The sequence below is a fragment of the Planococcus citri genome, chromosome 1, assembly GCF_950023065.1.
Source record: "Planococcus citri chromosome 1, ihPlaCitr1.1, whole genome shotgun sequence".
Lineage (NCBI taxonomy): Eukaryota > Metazoa > Arthropoda > Insecta > Hemiptera > Pseudococcidae > Planococcus > Planococcus citri.
Window position 1 is genome coordinate 15,293,842 of NC_088677.1, and position 17,725 is coordinate 15,311,566.

The 17,725-nt window shown below is 33.4% G+C and overlaps 1 protein-coding gene across 1 annotated transcript in view; it reads right to left on the reverse strand.

The window, feature by feature from the left end:
• Positions 1 to 17,725, reverse strand: part of LOC135848065 (orexin/Hypocretin receptor type 1-like) — a 287,683-nt gene that overhangs the window by 175,661 nt on the left and 94,297 nt on the right. Inside the window, exon 2 of the mRNA XM_065367843.1 lies at positions 12,007 to 12,562. Coding sequence (XP_065223915.1) covers positions 12,007 to 12,507 — 501 coding nt within the window. The 5' untranslated portion in view covers positions 12,508 to 12,562. The remainder of the gene's footprint in view (positions 1 to 12,006; positions 12,563 to 17,725) is intronic.

Consider the following 17,725-nt stretch of genomic DNA (forward strand, 5'->3'; position numbering starts at 1 on the left):
GGTTGTTAAAAGGTGATTTGGAAATATTAAGTGTGGTGGTTAATATCGAAATATATCTATTGGGGTGAGGATAGAAATATTCCCTAGAGAGTGAACATTTCTCTGTTACCAGCTAGCTCGGTGTACACTTAGTAACACGAATCATCTAATGACATCATCACATACCTACATGTGTCCATCTTTACGTGAATAAAAACAGATATGAGACGATTTGTTTAAACAATATATTTACACAAATATCCCTGCAATGTGAGCCAAACAAAGTACATATATGAATACTGGGTACAAAGTAAGGTTGCTAGACAAGGGGTCTTAAGCCTAGTCTTCATCACGATATTGGTGATGAGTAGATTACGAGTCGAAGACTGACAATAAGTCGTAAGACTTAACATCCCTTATGAATTAGTCAATATACCCGAGGATATACTTGACGTTGTATTCATCAAAGATGAGCAAAGGAGGCACAAGTACCTCAAAACACTGTACACTTCACCCTACTCCTTTAGGCTCTCCTAATACTAAGGCCTGGTTAGGGGACACACGGTAGAAAATACACTTTAATCGAGATACACTTACCCACGTCCGGAATCCAGGGTAATTGCACTGTGGTACCCCACAAACACCAACGACATAACGGGATCGCGAGTTAATATAAAATTACTTTAACCATCTTTGAGTGGGCACTACTAATAACTCAAATAGTGGCTCGCCAGCCATAAGTACAATGTTTACCGAGTGACAGACATGTAGCGGGCTCGAGATACTACATGCAAGTGATTTTACCGCGAAGTCGATCCATGGTCGTACCATCGATCGTCAGAAGTTACCACGTTTCCCCTTTTATGGAACTAGTTTTCCTTCTTCTCCGGCGAATGGGTACGGTAGGCCGGGTAGGGACTACCTCAGGTGAAGAGGGTTACCTGCATCACCCAAGGCAGTCAAGGCATATCCGCTCCTTACAGGGTTCTGTGCCAGGAATGAAAAATCAATCGCAGTCAACTTTTCACACATTTAAAAATTTTATAGGGATTAAAAACTTACAAATATTCAATCACTTTAGAAATTTTTGAATCGTTGGGATGAGAAATTATGACCAAAGAATAGGCGGGTTCTGCGCCAGGAATGAAAAAATCAACTGAAGACAACTTTCTAACCAGATTAGAATTTTATACCTAAGGATTAAAAATGTACAAATATTCAGTCAATTTAGAATTTTCGTAGCGTTGTGATGAGAAATCATGACCAAAAAATAGACGGGTTCTGCGCCAGGAATGAAAAATCAACTGAAGGACAACTTTCCAACCTGATTAGAATTTCATAGGGATTAAAAATTTGTAAATATTCAGTCAATTTATAGGTACCCAAATGCTTGAGATGTTGTGATAAGAAGTTATTTGTATGATCAAAGAATATGCAGGTTCTGGCACCAGGGATGAAAAATCAACTGCAGTCAACTTTTTAATATGATTAGAATTTTGTTGGTACTAAAAACTTACAAAAGGTAGGAATTTTTTGTAAGAGCTCGGAAGAATTAAAACAAATTATTGATTGAAAAGTCAGGGCCATCAGGGGCTTCTGCGACAGAAATGAAAAAATCAACTTCTTATTGCGATGTTAAACATTTCATGAGTGTGTAATTCAGAACTTTTGAAGCATTGTAATGAGAATTTGAAAGATAAAATGGGTGTAAGTCTCCTTCCCTAGGAAAGTTTTAAATCGTGGATATGTTTTTTGATCTATAGTTGGTTTGATGGTCGGTCAGACATGATCGACCATGTCTGTCTGTCTGTCTGGTCTCTTAAGGTCACTGACCAATGAGTCTGAACTCTCAAGATCCCTGCTCTACCTAAATCTACCTACCAACAAACTCGATTTTAAACTTTTGATGCATATATTATGCATTTTTTGAACTTAATTTTAAATGATTCAAATTAAAAAAGAAATGTTGTGAAATCTGAAATTTTTTCGGATTTTTTTATCCTAATGTTCAAGTCATATTATAGGTAAACACTTTGAAAACTGGTTTCAAAAAGTACAAAAACTTTCAAGTTTGAAAACGTGAAAAATTTTGTCGCAAAAATTCTTGTTCATTAATTTATTAAATACCTGTTCAGTAAAGGCCAAAAAAATCATTCTTCTGACAAGGGGGTGGAAGAGGAAGAAGTGCATGAGTTGATATCTTTTGATCATTTCTCATTGCACGTGTAAGTACCTAACTACTACCTACTGACGTGTGAATTACATTATAATTCCAAATACTTGAAATGAATTAACAGAGTTAAATTTCTTTAAAATTGATTTGAAACTCTCTCCTCCTCCCCTCCCCCTTACCATTCTCATGCAAGCCTCGACCTCGAAACTTACACGAGTAGGTATTTGAAAATTACCTCGCGATAATGGTACGTTTGTAAACTTCAAAATGTGAAAGGGTTGAATGACACGAGGCAATTAAAAATAATGATCGTGATTTAGTAACACCGTTGGCAGCGAAGCCTGTTCCTTTATATGTACCTACCTATTGACGCTACAAAGAAACTTTGCATTATACTTTCGCATCGAATGAAATAATTTCACAGTAGGAGATAATTAAGTCATACATCTTATACGATTACACACTTTTATATCGCAAAACTCGAAGATTTTACACATTACTCTAAGAATAAGGTAGATACTTAGATATAATAAAACATTACATGGAAAATATTAAATTTTAAACTTTTGAACTCGACGATATATATACGTTAATAAGCGTAAATTAATTCAACGAGAAATAAATTTGCAAACTTTGTAAACGCGCGTAAGTAACTGTAAAATTTTCAATTTTATTTCAGTCTTAAAAGTTCAACAACATTTTTATTATGGGGGGAGGCGTTGATAAAACGGAATCGGGGTAAGTATAGCAATTTTTGGATGTTAGTATCTCCAAAAAAAAAAAAAAAAAAAAAAAACGTTAACTTGAGACGAATCTAATGGTACATATATTCACTTTTGAGCTTACCTCTGTACTACATTAAACTTCTAATCATCGAATCAAAAATAAAAGCAGGTTAACTATACAGTTAAACTGTTGTAACTTTGAAAAAGCACAATCTACCCCGTGCCAATGCCACATCTGCGTCTCTAACGTATTTTTATCTCTTTTCCGAAGCTAAATCTTGTGTACTTACAAACGACATGGTTCCTTTTGACATTACAGGGTGAATTTTATTATTACGAGTCGAACATGTACTTCGGTTCGAAGTGAATGGATATAAATCGCAGCTTTTTTCTGATTTTTATTTCGCCATTCGGCGTAGTTTTTGTTTCCCACCTCCTGTCCCCTTTTTCCGCGCAAACCGTGAAACGGAATTTTACCAGTGAAAGAAATAAATTGGAAATGACGATGAATGGAAGTCTATACTGTACATGTAGTCGGATTGTAGGTTTTAAAATGCCTGTTTATTTTTATTTTTTGATCGGTTTTCATTTTTGATTCCAACTTTCACGTATACCTATATCTAGACCTACCTACGTACGTGTGAAACGAGAAAGAAAAATAAATACAAGCACATAATACACAGCATAGGTGTTTCACGAAATAAAACACGCTTTCACGATGACGAACCATCAACGTAATTATTAACGATGCCTGACTGTACGATATTAGAAGATTGGAAAATGTCGACTATAAAAGTCACAAATGTTTTCATCTGTTGAATTCATATTTTAATGAGAATTTTTTTACTAGCAACAATAGAATTATTATGGCGGAGCTGGGTAACATTGAAAAAAGATTAGTCTCATCGAATGAATCCGATAATGGAGGGAAAATAGATTCGAAAAACGTAAATTCATTTTTTATGCGCAGAATGTATAATAACTAATAAGCTACCTAATAACTAAATTATTGAAAATTCGATCCTGAAAAAATAATTATGGAAGAATTTGAAAATATTGCACAACATTTAACGAGGTGTCTACCAAGCAAGAATTTTTTTTCCAAATGTTCCAATTTAGAAGAGAAAGGGGATCGGTTCAATATTTTTTCTAGACGAAATTTTTTTGTAATATTTTCAAAGAAAACTAGAAAAAAAATTCAAAATTTTTTTTTTTTTAGATAGATAGCTTTTATTATTCGGTTTAGCGCTTTGCGCTATTCACGAATTTGACAAATAGGATACTTAAAAAATAACTTAAGAAAGAAAAGAGTTAGGGCTATAAACCTAAAAGAAATTTTGAGGAAGTTTTGGTTTGAGTCTTGAAGGGCGAATTTGCCCGATATTGAAGCAGCAGGCAAGGGTGTTATCAGATAATTTGTTCAGGTATTTTTCAGTTACAGTTTTCAGAAAGTCGTCGATCGTTTCAATTTTGAGTTCGCGTTGTATTTGAGTATTCCGGCAAAACCATGGAGCGTTAGTGGCGATTCGACAAAACTTATTTTGGAATATTTGAAGTTTTTTCTTGTTTGTTTTGGAGGTACCGTACCACACTGGAGCCGCATATGTAAAAGTAGGACGAAGAATAGTCTTGTAGATTAGTAATGCTGTTTTGATTTTCAAATGTGAACTTCTGTTGATTAGTGGGAAAAGTGTTTTGAGTTTGAAGTAGGTAGCTTTCATTTTCTGTGAGATGTGATATGTGAAAGTGAGTCGTTTGTCAAGGAATACTCCAAGATATTTAACGGCTTCATCACTCCATTCTATTGTAGCGTTTTCAATTTTTTAAAGAATAAGAAAATTTTAATGGAAAATTTCAATCGTTGTTTCGTCGTCATCGGTAGATAATTAAAATCCAAGTTTTGACAACCTCAGTTCACAGATTCGTCTTTTCTCAAAGGGCTTCTTACGTTAGATCTCGTACTAATTAGATATGCGCATCGTCTTCTCTAATGCGATTTTAAATAAGATAACAAAGCCGCGTAAAAGTTGTCTAAACACTCGACAAGAGTAAACTGTACCTATTTACTTTCTAAATTATTTCTATTTAGTTAAATAAAAAACGCGACTTTAATTCGTTGATAAAACTCGCGCAAAAGCTTCAGTTTGGCTAAATTAACCTATAAATGAATACGCGTTTTTCGTGATTACATCAGCCCGGATAAATAAAGTTGGCGAATTTTTTTAATTTAAAAAGGATTATCTTTCGCGGCCACGTTCCTTATGTTAACTTAGGCAGGTAGGTAGGAATAACTTCCTGTGATCGAAATTTCTTCAAACCAAGGCTTAAAAAATTTTCCCAAGCTTCGTCACTATAACTTTAAAAAGAATTGCGACGATTTGCATTCTTTATTATTTCAGTATGGGTAGCACCACCAACGCAACAGGATCAGGAGCGTAGAGCATATCAAAAACCTTATTTGGTTAACTTAATTTAATTTACCATATTTCGGAAGCTTTCAAAATCAGTTGTGGTGGTTGAAAAATTAATTCTGTGGGGTAAGAATTTTCTTTCCTGAGAGAGTGAATTTTATTTCGCAAATATAAAGATAAAACTGTCTGAGCGATTCAGCGATTGTTAGTAAAATGCATTCTTCAATAAGGACCTCGATTGATTTTTTTTTACTATTCCATCTCCTTATCTAGCTCAGTCGAGTTATTCGCATGGTTAAAAATGTAAATTATACCTACGCACTATATGCCAACGTGTTATTCAAAATACTAAATTTCATTTGGTCGAATACTCGGTATATTTAGTAATTCAATTTACCGCGGAATTCTACGCATTTTTGTCCGCTTCGAAAAACATAACTAATTAAAAAGTTAATTACGACATGAAATTTATAGACGAATTGTACACTGCGTAGAAATCTCATGTGAGACCGGGTCCATTAAGTAGGCAGGTTGTAGATAGGTATACCTTCTATGTTTTCCTGCGTTACACAAGTGTGTGGACCTAATGTGTTCTGTGACATTTCATATCAGATAAAACGGATGGGGTGAATTCACCGCCGCTTAAATTTGTTCCAACATGGTGACAGTATCATTTAAACGAAATTATATTTTTTTTACGCCCCTGTAATTTCTAACATTGACCGTGATTCGTGTAAATATTTTAATTTTTAACCGCGTACAAAAGTTTTAAAATCAGTGGTATTCAACCTTCTGAAAGTAAATATTTCGGACGAGACCTTAGAAAAAACGTACCTTACCTAATACGAGTATGTTACCTATTAATTATTGTCAAAAATAGGGGATTATTGTTCAGAATTCCAAATGAAAAAAGTGTTTTGTTTTTTAAAGTTGCTAAAAAACGTAGGTAATCATTTCCATGCTACCTACTGAATTTTTTCAACAAAAAAAATTAATGATTCGATTGGGTGGTCAAAGCTTTTTATATCGACTTTTCTTGACATATTTCAATTCTTCTATCATTTTGAGACCGTTAAGAAGGTCAAATTTTTTAAGTCACTTTGTTGTTTGTTGTAAAAATTTATTCTACATATAATAATTTGAAATATAAAATTCGTTTGCTCAATATTTGTTATTTAACAATTCAGAAGTGGGATAAATCATGGGAAAACATAGTAGAAGGTGCCATTCAAGTTCGAGTTCGTTATATTCAACCTGCAGTTCAACGACTTGTTCAATTGTTCATCTTGTGCTTCACCTGAATGTAAGTCCTGTCGTTGTCAACATAAAGGGAGACAAGGTGCTCTGTTGGGTGCGAATTGCATTCCCAAATTTGAACCAGTTAAAGTTGGTGTTAGTTCCATTAAGTAGTTATATAAACGCGAGGAGTTGGCTGCAGTATATGATTGGTTCAATCTCAAGAAGAAATGCCTACATTTTCCAAATAAAGTTAGCTAGTTATGCTAAGGACTAGTACACTACTCTTCTATCATATGTAAGGTACTGTGCCCTATTAACGCCATGCACTCGAAAAATTGGAATTTCTCAGTCACAATTAAACTTATTCCCATTCTGATTCGTGTAAGTGATAAAGGATACACGAAGGTATATTTTGAGTGAATGTTTGAATTTTAGTTATCTTTTTCCTTCGAGCTATAACAGTTCAAAGTGAGGTCACCGTTTTGGCGTTATTAGGAACTGGGTGCCTAACAACGACAACATTTTTTTTTAAATTTTAAATGTAGAATTTGGCAATATAACCAATTTTGAGTGCAATTATTGAAATCTGTGATAAAAAAAAGTATACCCTACCACCAAAATTATCCGCAAAAGTAAACTTTAACCCAAATCAAAATGCATTTTCAAAATTTGAAAAAGTGAAAAAAATGCAAATGTTTTTTTAAATTTTAAATATAAAATTTTGCAATAAAACCAATTTTGAATGAAGTTATATTGAAATCTATGATGAAAAATGTATACCCTACCACCAAAATTATCCGCAAAAGTGAATTTTAACCCCAATCAAAATGCATTTTCAAATTTTGAAAAAGTGATTTCAATTTTAAATCAAAAATTTTGCGATAAAACCAATTTTTAACGCAATTATTGAAATCTACGATGAAAAATGTATACCCTACCACCAAAATTATCCGCAAAAGTAAATTTTAACCCCAATAAAAATGCATTTTCACATTTCAAAAACAAAAAATAAATTGTGAGAAATAGAAAAAAAATTTACTGAAAATCAATAATATTGAAATAGGTAATTATTACTTATTAATCACCTCTACATCTTTTTGACATTTCTGAAAAAAAAAATTGAAAAAAATTACGTTGGCGTTGTTAGGACACCCCTATGTTCAACTTTGAAGCAAAATTTTAGCATGAAGAAATGCATAAAATGGATCGTCTATGAGCTTAACATGTAGAAAAAGATACAAATATTCATTAGAAAGCTGATAAAACTTGTCAAAAATATTTTTTTCTTCATCTATTTTTAAAATTACGTTTTTGATATTTGCACCGCATCACCAATAAAAAAACATTGAATGCAAAATTTTTGGATTTCCACTTTGAAAATCACAACAAAATTTCGCTGGTCACATTGTTTTCATTTATAGAATACCTGAGTATGTGTTAGTAGCCAGATATGACTTTTAGTTTTCGAGATATTAGCTGTTGGAGTGTTGGCGTTATTGGGCAACTGGCATATTTAGGGCACAGTATTTCATGATTTATCATAGAAAAAATAGAAAGGTGAATTAATAGCTGTGTTCCCATACACCAAAGATTTTGCCACCCAGCTAGGAAATATGTTGAATTATAAGAAATTAGATAATGAAACTTGGGATCAATATTACTTCAGGAAGTTATACAATTAATTCACGAGTGCAGAATCAAAGGTGAGGATGATGCAGTATAGCCTGCCTAATCCATGGCATTCATCATAAAATCATAGCTATTGGCGCTAGAGCTGGTCATTACCTTACTCCTCGAGGGTTTTATGCAAATTTCTTGAATAGCTTAAATTGCGTTCCCCAACAAACCACCTCCACATAATCTTGAAAACAATAGGGTCCAGTTGGCTCTTTTAAGTCGAGTTTAATTCGATATATTTCCTTTTCATCTTTTTTTTTTTTTTGGCTTAAAATCTACCTATTCTCGAACATTATTGGTATAAAATCGAGCAAAATTTACCATCAAGCATATTTCATGCAGATAACTTGAAAAGTATGTGTACCTACCTAACTAATTTACCTATTAGTTAATTTTTCAACACTTTTTTGGTGATTTGATGCAAAATCAACTTGATATCTGTGTCAATGATTTCGAGTACTTACTTTCTATTGTATTTTTTAAAAATTTTGTAGCTTATGAAAAACCACCCCAAATCTTCAGATAATCACTGTTCATATTTATTGCAAATATGTATTATATGTGAATTGATATTTAAAATTGATTTGATGGGAAAATCCCTGCACCTGGACTCTCTCACCATTCAAAAATTGAGTTGAGATGACCTCTTAGAAATAAAGCCAACTGTTGTAACACTTCTTTTCTCCAACATTAAAATTTTTTTAAAAACTACTTATAGGTAGTCGTACTAAAGCCTGGAACGATGTCCTTAGTTGTTACAACGACATCGCTTAGAAGTTGTTAACGATACTGTTAGTAACAGGTTTTTCCTATCAGCAAATTATTCAAATCACTTTCTAACAAGTTCATTTGAAGCGATGTCATTAGCATTGCTTTGAGTATTGCTATTGCTATTGCTTTTGGATACTGACTCACACACACAGGCCCGGACCCACCCGCTGGGTTACTGAGAAAATCTCGGAGGGCCGCAATGTATTTGGGCCGATGAGGTAAAAACTGGGCCGCTTAAAAAATTTCTGAATGAATTTTTATGCTCAGTGTACTACACTTTGAAAAAGACGAGAAAAAAATTTGGCTGATTAATTGACGAGTCCAAAATCAGGGGGCTAAAATGGGATATCTCGGTAGACCATGTGTTCTATGGGTCCGGCCCTGCACACACACACACTGCTCATACATGTATGCTGCATACTATTAGAATGTCAGTGTACCTGTTGTAGGTCAGTATGGAAGGGAGAGAAGCCGAACTTATTGGAAAGGTGAGCAACCATTCATGCATTCATACAACAGACAAGGATTTTGTTGGTGATGCTAAGCAATGTGAAAGTGATACTGAGATAATTGTTTTACTTATAAAAAGTGATTGTAACAACACTAACAGGTTTGGGTTTCATTTGGCCATACTGATTAGTGATTAATACTAACAGGTATTGCTTTTAAGCGATGCAATAGTTGTTATAACTACATCACTAACAACATCATTCTGGGCTTTAGTAGGTACACTTTGCTGCACACTTTATCCGTGAGTAGTAATGTGATGTCACCAATGAATAATCAATGTCCATTTTTTTTTTATCAATTTTTGGTCTACTTACTTTGACTACTTCTGAGCTGCAAATCAAATTGATTTTCATATCATTTACATTTTTCAGCAAAAATTAGTCAAAATCAACTTCAACTTTAATGTGCAGAAACAATATATTTTGTGTCAAGTTTTAACTAGGTAGGTACCTACCTACCTATTTCCATTTCGACAAAAAATTGATGAAAAATTTATTCCAATTTTGAAATTGAAAAAAGCTATAGATTACAACAGCAATTTATAACAATTTTGAATAAATTTTCACATCATTTTCATTTCTGAGTGATAATCAGCTTAAAATCAACTAGGTACCTACAACTTTTATGTGCTAAATTAATAATGTCTGTTTTCAAGGAAAAATCAATAAATATTTCACATCAAGTCTTCTCGTTTCATCATTTTGACAAAAAACCAATGAAAAATAGATCCAACTTCTGATTTAAAAGGTTGGCAATTAGACATTATACTTACTACCATTTTGCAACAATTTTGAATCAATTTTTCACATATCTTCATTTGAGAAAAAAAATGGTAAAAAACCGATCCAACTTCAAATTCAAAAAAGGCATCAATTAAGATATCACAAATTTAGAACAGTTTTGCATCAATTTTCACATCATTTTTATGACTTGGTAAAAATTGATCTATAATTGACTTAAACTTCTGTAGTGTAGGTAAGTATGCATAATTGATGTCTATAGAGAAAGAAAAATCAAGGAATATTTGAAGAGTGATATTCCAAAACTCGCTTTGTCCATTTTTATCAAAGTTGGGTTTTCAGTGGTACCGGGTAGATGAAGTATTAACTCACATTCCTACATCATCAACCTACCAAAATGAGGTGTTAAACTCACCTAAATAGCCAATTCACTAGAAATTTAAAAAAAAATAATGTTCCAAAACGCGCTTTGCCCATTTTTATTGAAATTTTTTTCAGCAGTATTTAGTGGATGAAATGTATACCTACACTCCTACATCATAAATCCACCCAAATAAAGTGCTAAACTCGCCTAAAAAGCCAATTTACCAGTTTAACGGGAAACTGTTTTTCCTCTCTCCTGAAAAGTTGTGAAAATGGACAAAGCGAGTTTTGGAATATCACTCTTCACTGATTGAGCGATGGAATTATTGTCATTCCCTCATTCGTTTGTCGTTTGTTATTGAAATACAAAATTTGTTGCTTAATATTCGTTATTTAACACACTTGTTTTTTTTTCTGTTTTGTAGACAAACATTTATATGAGGTTCAATTTTTATGAGATATCTAATCATCAAAAATGGCATAAAATTTGATTGTTTATAGTTACACAAATTGGCAATTCATCCTTTGAAATGGGCATTTACTTATTTTCAAGGAGGTTCGAGTAATGCATGCTCAAAATAAATAAGTAATATAAATACAAAGTTCGTGTCCTCTCTTCCGCTCTCCTCCCTTTCTAATTTCATTGAAAAATGCCAGCACTTTTTTTGAATCTGAATTAGCCATCTACTTACATACTTTGAAGATTGTTATCTTATTTTATTTATGGCTGAGCTTGAGCTTGAAAAAATCTATCTTTGGCGAAAGTGTTAAATGGGCTATAACCATCGAACAAATAATCCAAATTGCACTGGAACGCAAAAGGTCTACATTGATGGTATTTCATGCCACGAAAAGGCAATAAGAGTAAAAATTATAACCAACGGAGGATATAGAAATTGATAAATAGTTTACGTGAGCCAAAAAATAGCCTTATGAATTCCACAGGTGGGGGTTATTCTCGAGTATACGTGAACGATAAAAGGCATAATTTTCTAATGAAAATGCTACACAATGTTACTCGAGGGTTATGCAGTCTGCTTCTTTCGTATTACTTTTCGTTTATTGAAAAAAGAAGTTGGGAGAATGGAGAATATACTTACCTACACGCGCGAAGATGGTTTTCATGAAAAACAATTTGTGGTAAGCAAAGTGTCGAAATATTAAAATTTTGGAGTTTCAAATATTGGGTATAGGTATAGAAAATTTTCAAGTTTGCAGACACATACGTTTAATTCAACCCCTTGAGACCCAGACTGATGAAATTACATAATTCTGCGTCCAAATCGTTTTAAATGAATATTCTCGAAAAAGTATTTTGGAATATACTTATAGAGGCTTTTAGGAGCTCTAAACGTAGGTAAGCAAAACAATTATCAATTCACCAAATTATAAGCAAAAATTCTAGAGTAAAAACATACCTGAAAATACACGACGATTTTACACAGCAGCGTTCCCATAAACCAAGTCTCGGTAACATCCCAAACGACAGTGGGCGGTAAACAAAACAATATCACCATAAAATCAGCGACAGCCAAATTCACGATAAAATAATTCGTCACGTTTCTCATTCCGCGATTTTTATACACAGCTATGCACACTAACGCATTTCCGACTAAACCGACAATAAAGGTTATCACATGCATTGCGATTAGAACCCATTCGAAGGGTGTTGGTATAATATGATCGATAATAAGATCGATGTAATCGTCATCGTTCAAACAGTACTCGTTGGAGCAGTTGGGAGTACCACCGAGAATGGAAGTGATGTAATCAGCATCGAATGTATTTGTGTCATTTATCGAGAACTCGTCGCTGGTGTAGTTCAAGCTGAGGGCGAAGGTGCTGGTGGTGTTTGATGACTCGACGACGTATAATAAGTTGGAGAATGCGATGAGTATGAGGATGATGATTTTTGACATTATTGGAGAGATCGATCCGGGTGATGGGGTTGAGTAGAGTTTCCCCTTGGTTGATCTGAAACAAAAGAGGAATGTTGAAGAATTAGGTTCTAATGTATGTAGACTATAGAGATCTTGATAAGTGCACAACACAATGTTTACATGTAGGTATATTTTTTCAAAAATTGGAAAAAAGTGAAATGAAATCATTCCTAATTATTATCACTGCCCGAAACAAATTCTCCGACCCGATGCGAGAACAAAATGAAATGAAACTGGTGAAAAAGAGATGTTTTTTCTTTGATCACCGCCACCAACGCAAATGGAGCGATATGAACTCAAGTTGAACTTCTAATCATTATCTTATCGATAATACATGTTTGTGGGTTCTTTCACTATCAAATGAAATGCCTTTGGTAATGACTCACACCTACAACAGTATTACGTACGTTATCGAAAAAGGTGACGTTACAACCTGTACCATACCTTCTGTGCTGGTGTACATTTTTTATAAATTATCAGTATCACATTTTGTGAACTTGTAGACAATCATGTATTGTTACGATAAAATGAGTAGGTATTCGATTTTAATCCTTGTCGAGTACATGAAATTGTAGACAAATCGTTTGAATTTCGATTTAAAAAATTTAATGAAGTCAATGTAGGGACAATTTTTTTTTCAAAAATGTGTATTTATCAGTGATTGTTTAAAGGGAATGTAAAATTTACCTAAGTGGAGAAAAATATCAATTTTGCCAACTGATAGGGGAGATTGTTGTACCCCGGACCTGTTGTACCAGGGACCTTTCCCTCACTAACGCCACTTGCGGAATTCGGACCCCACTACGTTTTAAAGCATCACTAGGGTATGCCACAAACTGAACTATAGGCGATAAAGTTTTCATTTGAAAATTTTGCACACGATTATCAAGTTTTAAAACGAAAAGTTACATTTTGCCATGTTTTGTGAACTCATTTTGACCTGTTGTTTATTTGAAATTTGTCAAAGCAATTAGTGCAACGTGTAGCTACACCATCCAAGTGTAAGTACACATATTCACTTTTTGGAAAAATATTGTGTGAAATTTTGTAGAAATTTTTTTCAAAATTTTGGGAGGTCTTGTACCTGGGACCAAATTTTATCGTGTACCACGGACCGCAATTTTTTCATCTAATTTTCACGAATTTTCATACTTTTTCAGATGCCAGGATGCGCTTTACACAGTTTTTACATTGTAGCATCTGAAAACGTTTCAAAATTTATTTGAAATTGGTGGAAATTTGAGGAAAAATCTATGGTCCGTGGTACAACATGACAAACTTATGAAATTAAAAAAAAAAAATTCTGCAAAATTTTATATGATCTTATTGTAAAAAGTAAATATGTATAATGAATGTCTATGATCCATACGTGAACTTTATGCCTTCACGGCCAACTTTTAGGCATTTTCCAGGGTAAATTTCCTTTTGGTCCTTGGTACACGACCCGTTGTACCATGGACCAAAAAAAAGTAACTTTTTCAAAAAATTCTGGAGGGGAGGGGAATGAGTTTTGAACAAATGTGAATATCTCGTTTTTTTTGTAAAAGACCATTCTTTGATGCACCCTATTCACATTTTCAAAAATAATTAATGGGTGGAGTCCATTCCCAAAAAACGAAAAATCGGTCCCTGGTACAACAATCTCCCCTATAATATTCAAACGACTTATGAAAATTTTTATTTTATTTTTTGGATTTTTGGAAGCCTCAAATGTGGACTTCGTTTATTCTAAAACGAGAAACAAATTGGACCAACTAAATTTTGCAAAAGCTGACTTTTTAGGAATGTACTATGCATTTAGGGATTTCAAATGGGACCACTTTTATACAATAACTGAGGTAGATCAGGCAGAGAAATTCTATTGTAGTGTAGTAAATGAAATAATTTCCAACGATGTACCTTATTTCAAGGAAATCAAATCAGGGAATAGACCAAAATATCCACCTTGGTTCAGCCACAATATAATTAAAAAATTAAAGCAGAAAGAGAAGTCAAGGCTACTGTTTATTAAAACTGGTCTGCAGGAGCATCAAGAAAAATTTTAAAAACTCAGAAAAGAGACAAAGAGAATGACTAAAATCACCCTTGAGGACTACAATTCTTGACTTGGACAAAATTACCTATACCACTAATCCACCAAATTTTTGGAGAGAAATGAGTTCAAAGAAATCAGCTAAAAACGACCCTGGTGAATGGTGATAGAATGTATGATATATGCATGGAACAGAGAGACAAGGGGGTGATATTGCTAATTCATTTGCAGAGTTCTTCCAATTGGTTTATGCAAAAGATACTAATAGTGACGACACAGTGAGTATTTCAACCCTCTCGGGAGTACTATGTTTCACAATATCCATTGGACAGTTTAGTGAAAAAGAGGTCAAGTTTGCTATCTCAAAGCTTAAAGCTAAGCGCATGCTACAACCAGATAATGTACCCTCTGATGTCTACAAGGGTGTGGGAGAATTCTTTATCAAACCCCCTTACCTTTATATTTAATCTGATAATTTACCAGAATAAATTTCCAACTGGATGGAAATGCTCAAAAGTCATTCCATGTTCCAAAAAAAAGGCACTCTAGTAGAAGTAGGTAACTAACTATAGACCAATATCATTAATTCCAATCCCAGAAAAACTATTTGAAATGATAGTAGGTATATGGCAGACTATATCCTGAAATTAAAAATCTCATTTTGTTAAACCAGCATGGCTATGTTGAAGGTAGGTCAGTCAACACAAATCTTATCAACTTTGTTGAGTTTTGTCTGAGCTCCCTTGCTGGTGGTGGTCAAGTAGATGCAACCGATTTTAAAAAAGCATTCTACATGGCAGGGGTGCTAACCATAACTGCAAAAAACCGAAAACTGTAACTGAAACCCGAACAAGATCCATAAATTCAGCCATTTTCAAACCCTAACTGAAAACAAAAACCAAAATTTCATAGGTTTAAAAAAAAAACGTAAAAAACCATAACAAGCATAATGAAGCAGCGTGAGTGAAACCAAAACCTAAACCAATATAATTTATTTCAGTTTTCAGTTTGGGTTTTTTCTGTTTTTTTATTATGTACCTACATTTTTTTGCCATTCATTTTTTGCGATTTTTTCACTTTTTTGACTTTTGATTACAAATTCATGCATTAAAAAAATTATATAATTATTGTTCTTGAAAAATATATACTTTTTTAGAATTATTATGAAATTACTATACTTTGTTTCCTGAGATTGAGAAATTTTGAATTGGAGATATATGAAAAAACAAAAATTATGTAAAACTGAAAAAAACCAAAAACTGTAACTGAAACCAAAATTTTTGTAAATAAGATCAAAACCAAAACCGAATCCCGAAATTTTCAATTTCAAAACCAAAACTGAACCAAAAACCAAAAAATGTCAAGGAAAAATTGGAGTGAAACCTTAATTGTAATTAAAATAATTAAGGTTAGCACCCCTGAGGATATACCCCTGTCCATCTGGTGTCCTTCAGGGTTCACACTTGGGTCCCCTATTTTTTCTCCAGTTTGTAAATGAACCTCCCATCTGTGCTGACGATGTAAAAATACATAAGAGAATTTGAACTATAAAGGATGGCCAAGAACTTTAAACAGATTTGGATAGGTTTGGGGAATGGAGTATTAAAAACAAACTTCCCCTGAATGTTTCTAAATTTGCAACAATTATGTACATTTACTTAACTCAAAAAAAAAAAAATTTATAGGATGCGCATAAATACATAGTCAATGGGGAAGAACTTTGTCGCTTAACAACAGTTAGGGACCTGGGTGTAAATCTTGATGTGGGGTTTACCTTCAAGTATCATGTCAATACTGTGTTAGTTAAGGCAAGAAGGATGGCATATTTTGAGGTCAGAAATTCTGCGCACTTCAGGAGGATAAACACGTTTAAAATTTTATATTTCTCATACATAAGATCAATCCTTGAGTTTGGAATGCTAGCCTGGTTTCCTCATACCAAAAAATTTATAAAAGAACTTGAAAAAATTCAAAACAGATTTCTAAAATACAGTGGAACCTCGGTAACTTGAAATCCAAGGGGAAGGGAATGGTCATTCATTAGGCATATAAAGGTTTTCAAGATAATCAGTTTCAAATTATGTAGGTAAGATTTTGAGAGCATTTGAGTTATAGAGGTCTTATGAAATTAATGAATAGAGAGATATGCAAGTGCATAAAAGATGTAAGTAGGTATGTATTGAAATATTTGAGTTACAGAGGTAAACGCCAGACAACATATGACATATACTTAGAGGCTTTCTCACTATTTTTGGCAAAAGTTAAGCTTGGAGTTTGTTACAACTGAGATTGTAAATGCATAAAAGATAGAAGTATGAATTGAAAAATATTCAAGTTATAGAGGTAAATGCTTGACAATGTATGGCTTTCTCGCTATTTTCGGCAAAATTTTAGCTTCGAGTTACACCTGGTTTGTGTAGTCAATTTCAACTTATCCGAGTACCTAAAGTTAACATTGAGAGTTAAGGAGATTTCAAGGAGAACGGAGGTTGGTTCGGCTAATGGAGGTTTTCAAGTTGAAGAGTTTTAAGTTATCGAGGTTCCACTGTATAGGGGAGACTATTGTACCCCGATCGACCATAATGTACCAGGGAACACTTTGCTGGTGTGAAGCGCACAGCGCTCCTGGCGGCGATTTGATGTAACACACATGTGAAGTAGTATTATGAGTCCCACCATATAAAATTTCATAAAAATTGGTGGCCATCTTCATGACAAAAATTGATAAAATGTATTTTATGCATGTAAAAGTAATTATTTTAATGGTTTTGTTAAACCTACTGACAATAAGAGATTGAAATATTTCAAAATTGTTTCACTGTTGCAAGTTAGTACATTATACCAGCTACCGATTAGCGTTCTTGGATAAGCTTGAAAACATCAACTTTTTTCAAAATATTTTTTTTTCCAAATTTTCATGGGGTCTTGTACCTTGGAACAAAGTGACCTAATGTACTACGGAACACCAATTTTTTGCATTTTTTACTACTTTTTTTTAGCTATGCCACGAAGTAAAGCATCAAAAAATGTAAATAGGTACACATTGCTTCAGAAAATTTACCACCAGCACAAATTAGTTTCATTTTTTGACTTTTGAACTTTCAAAAATTCAAATTTTACCCATTTTTTATGAAAAACTCAAAATTTGATGAAATTGAGATTTAA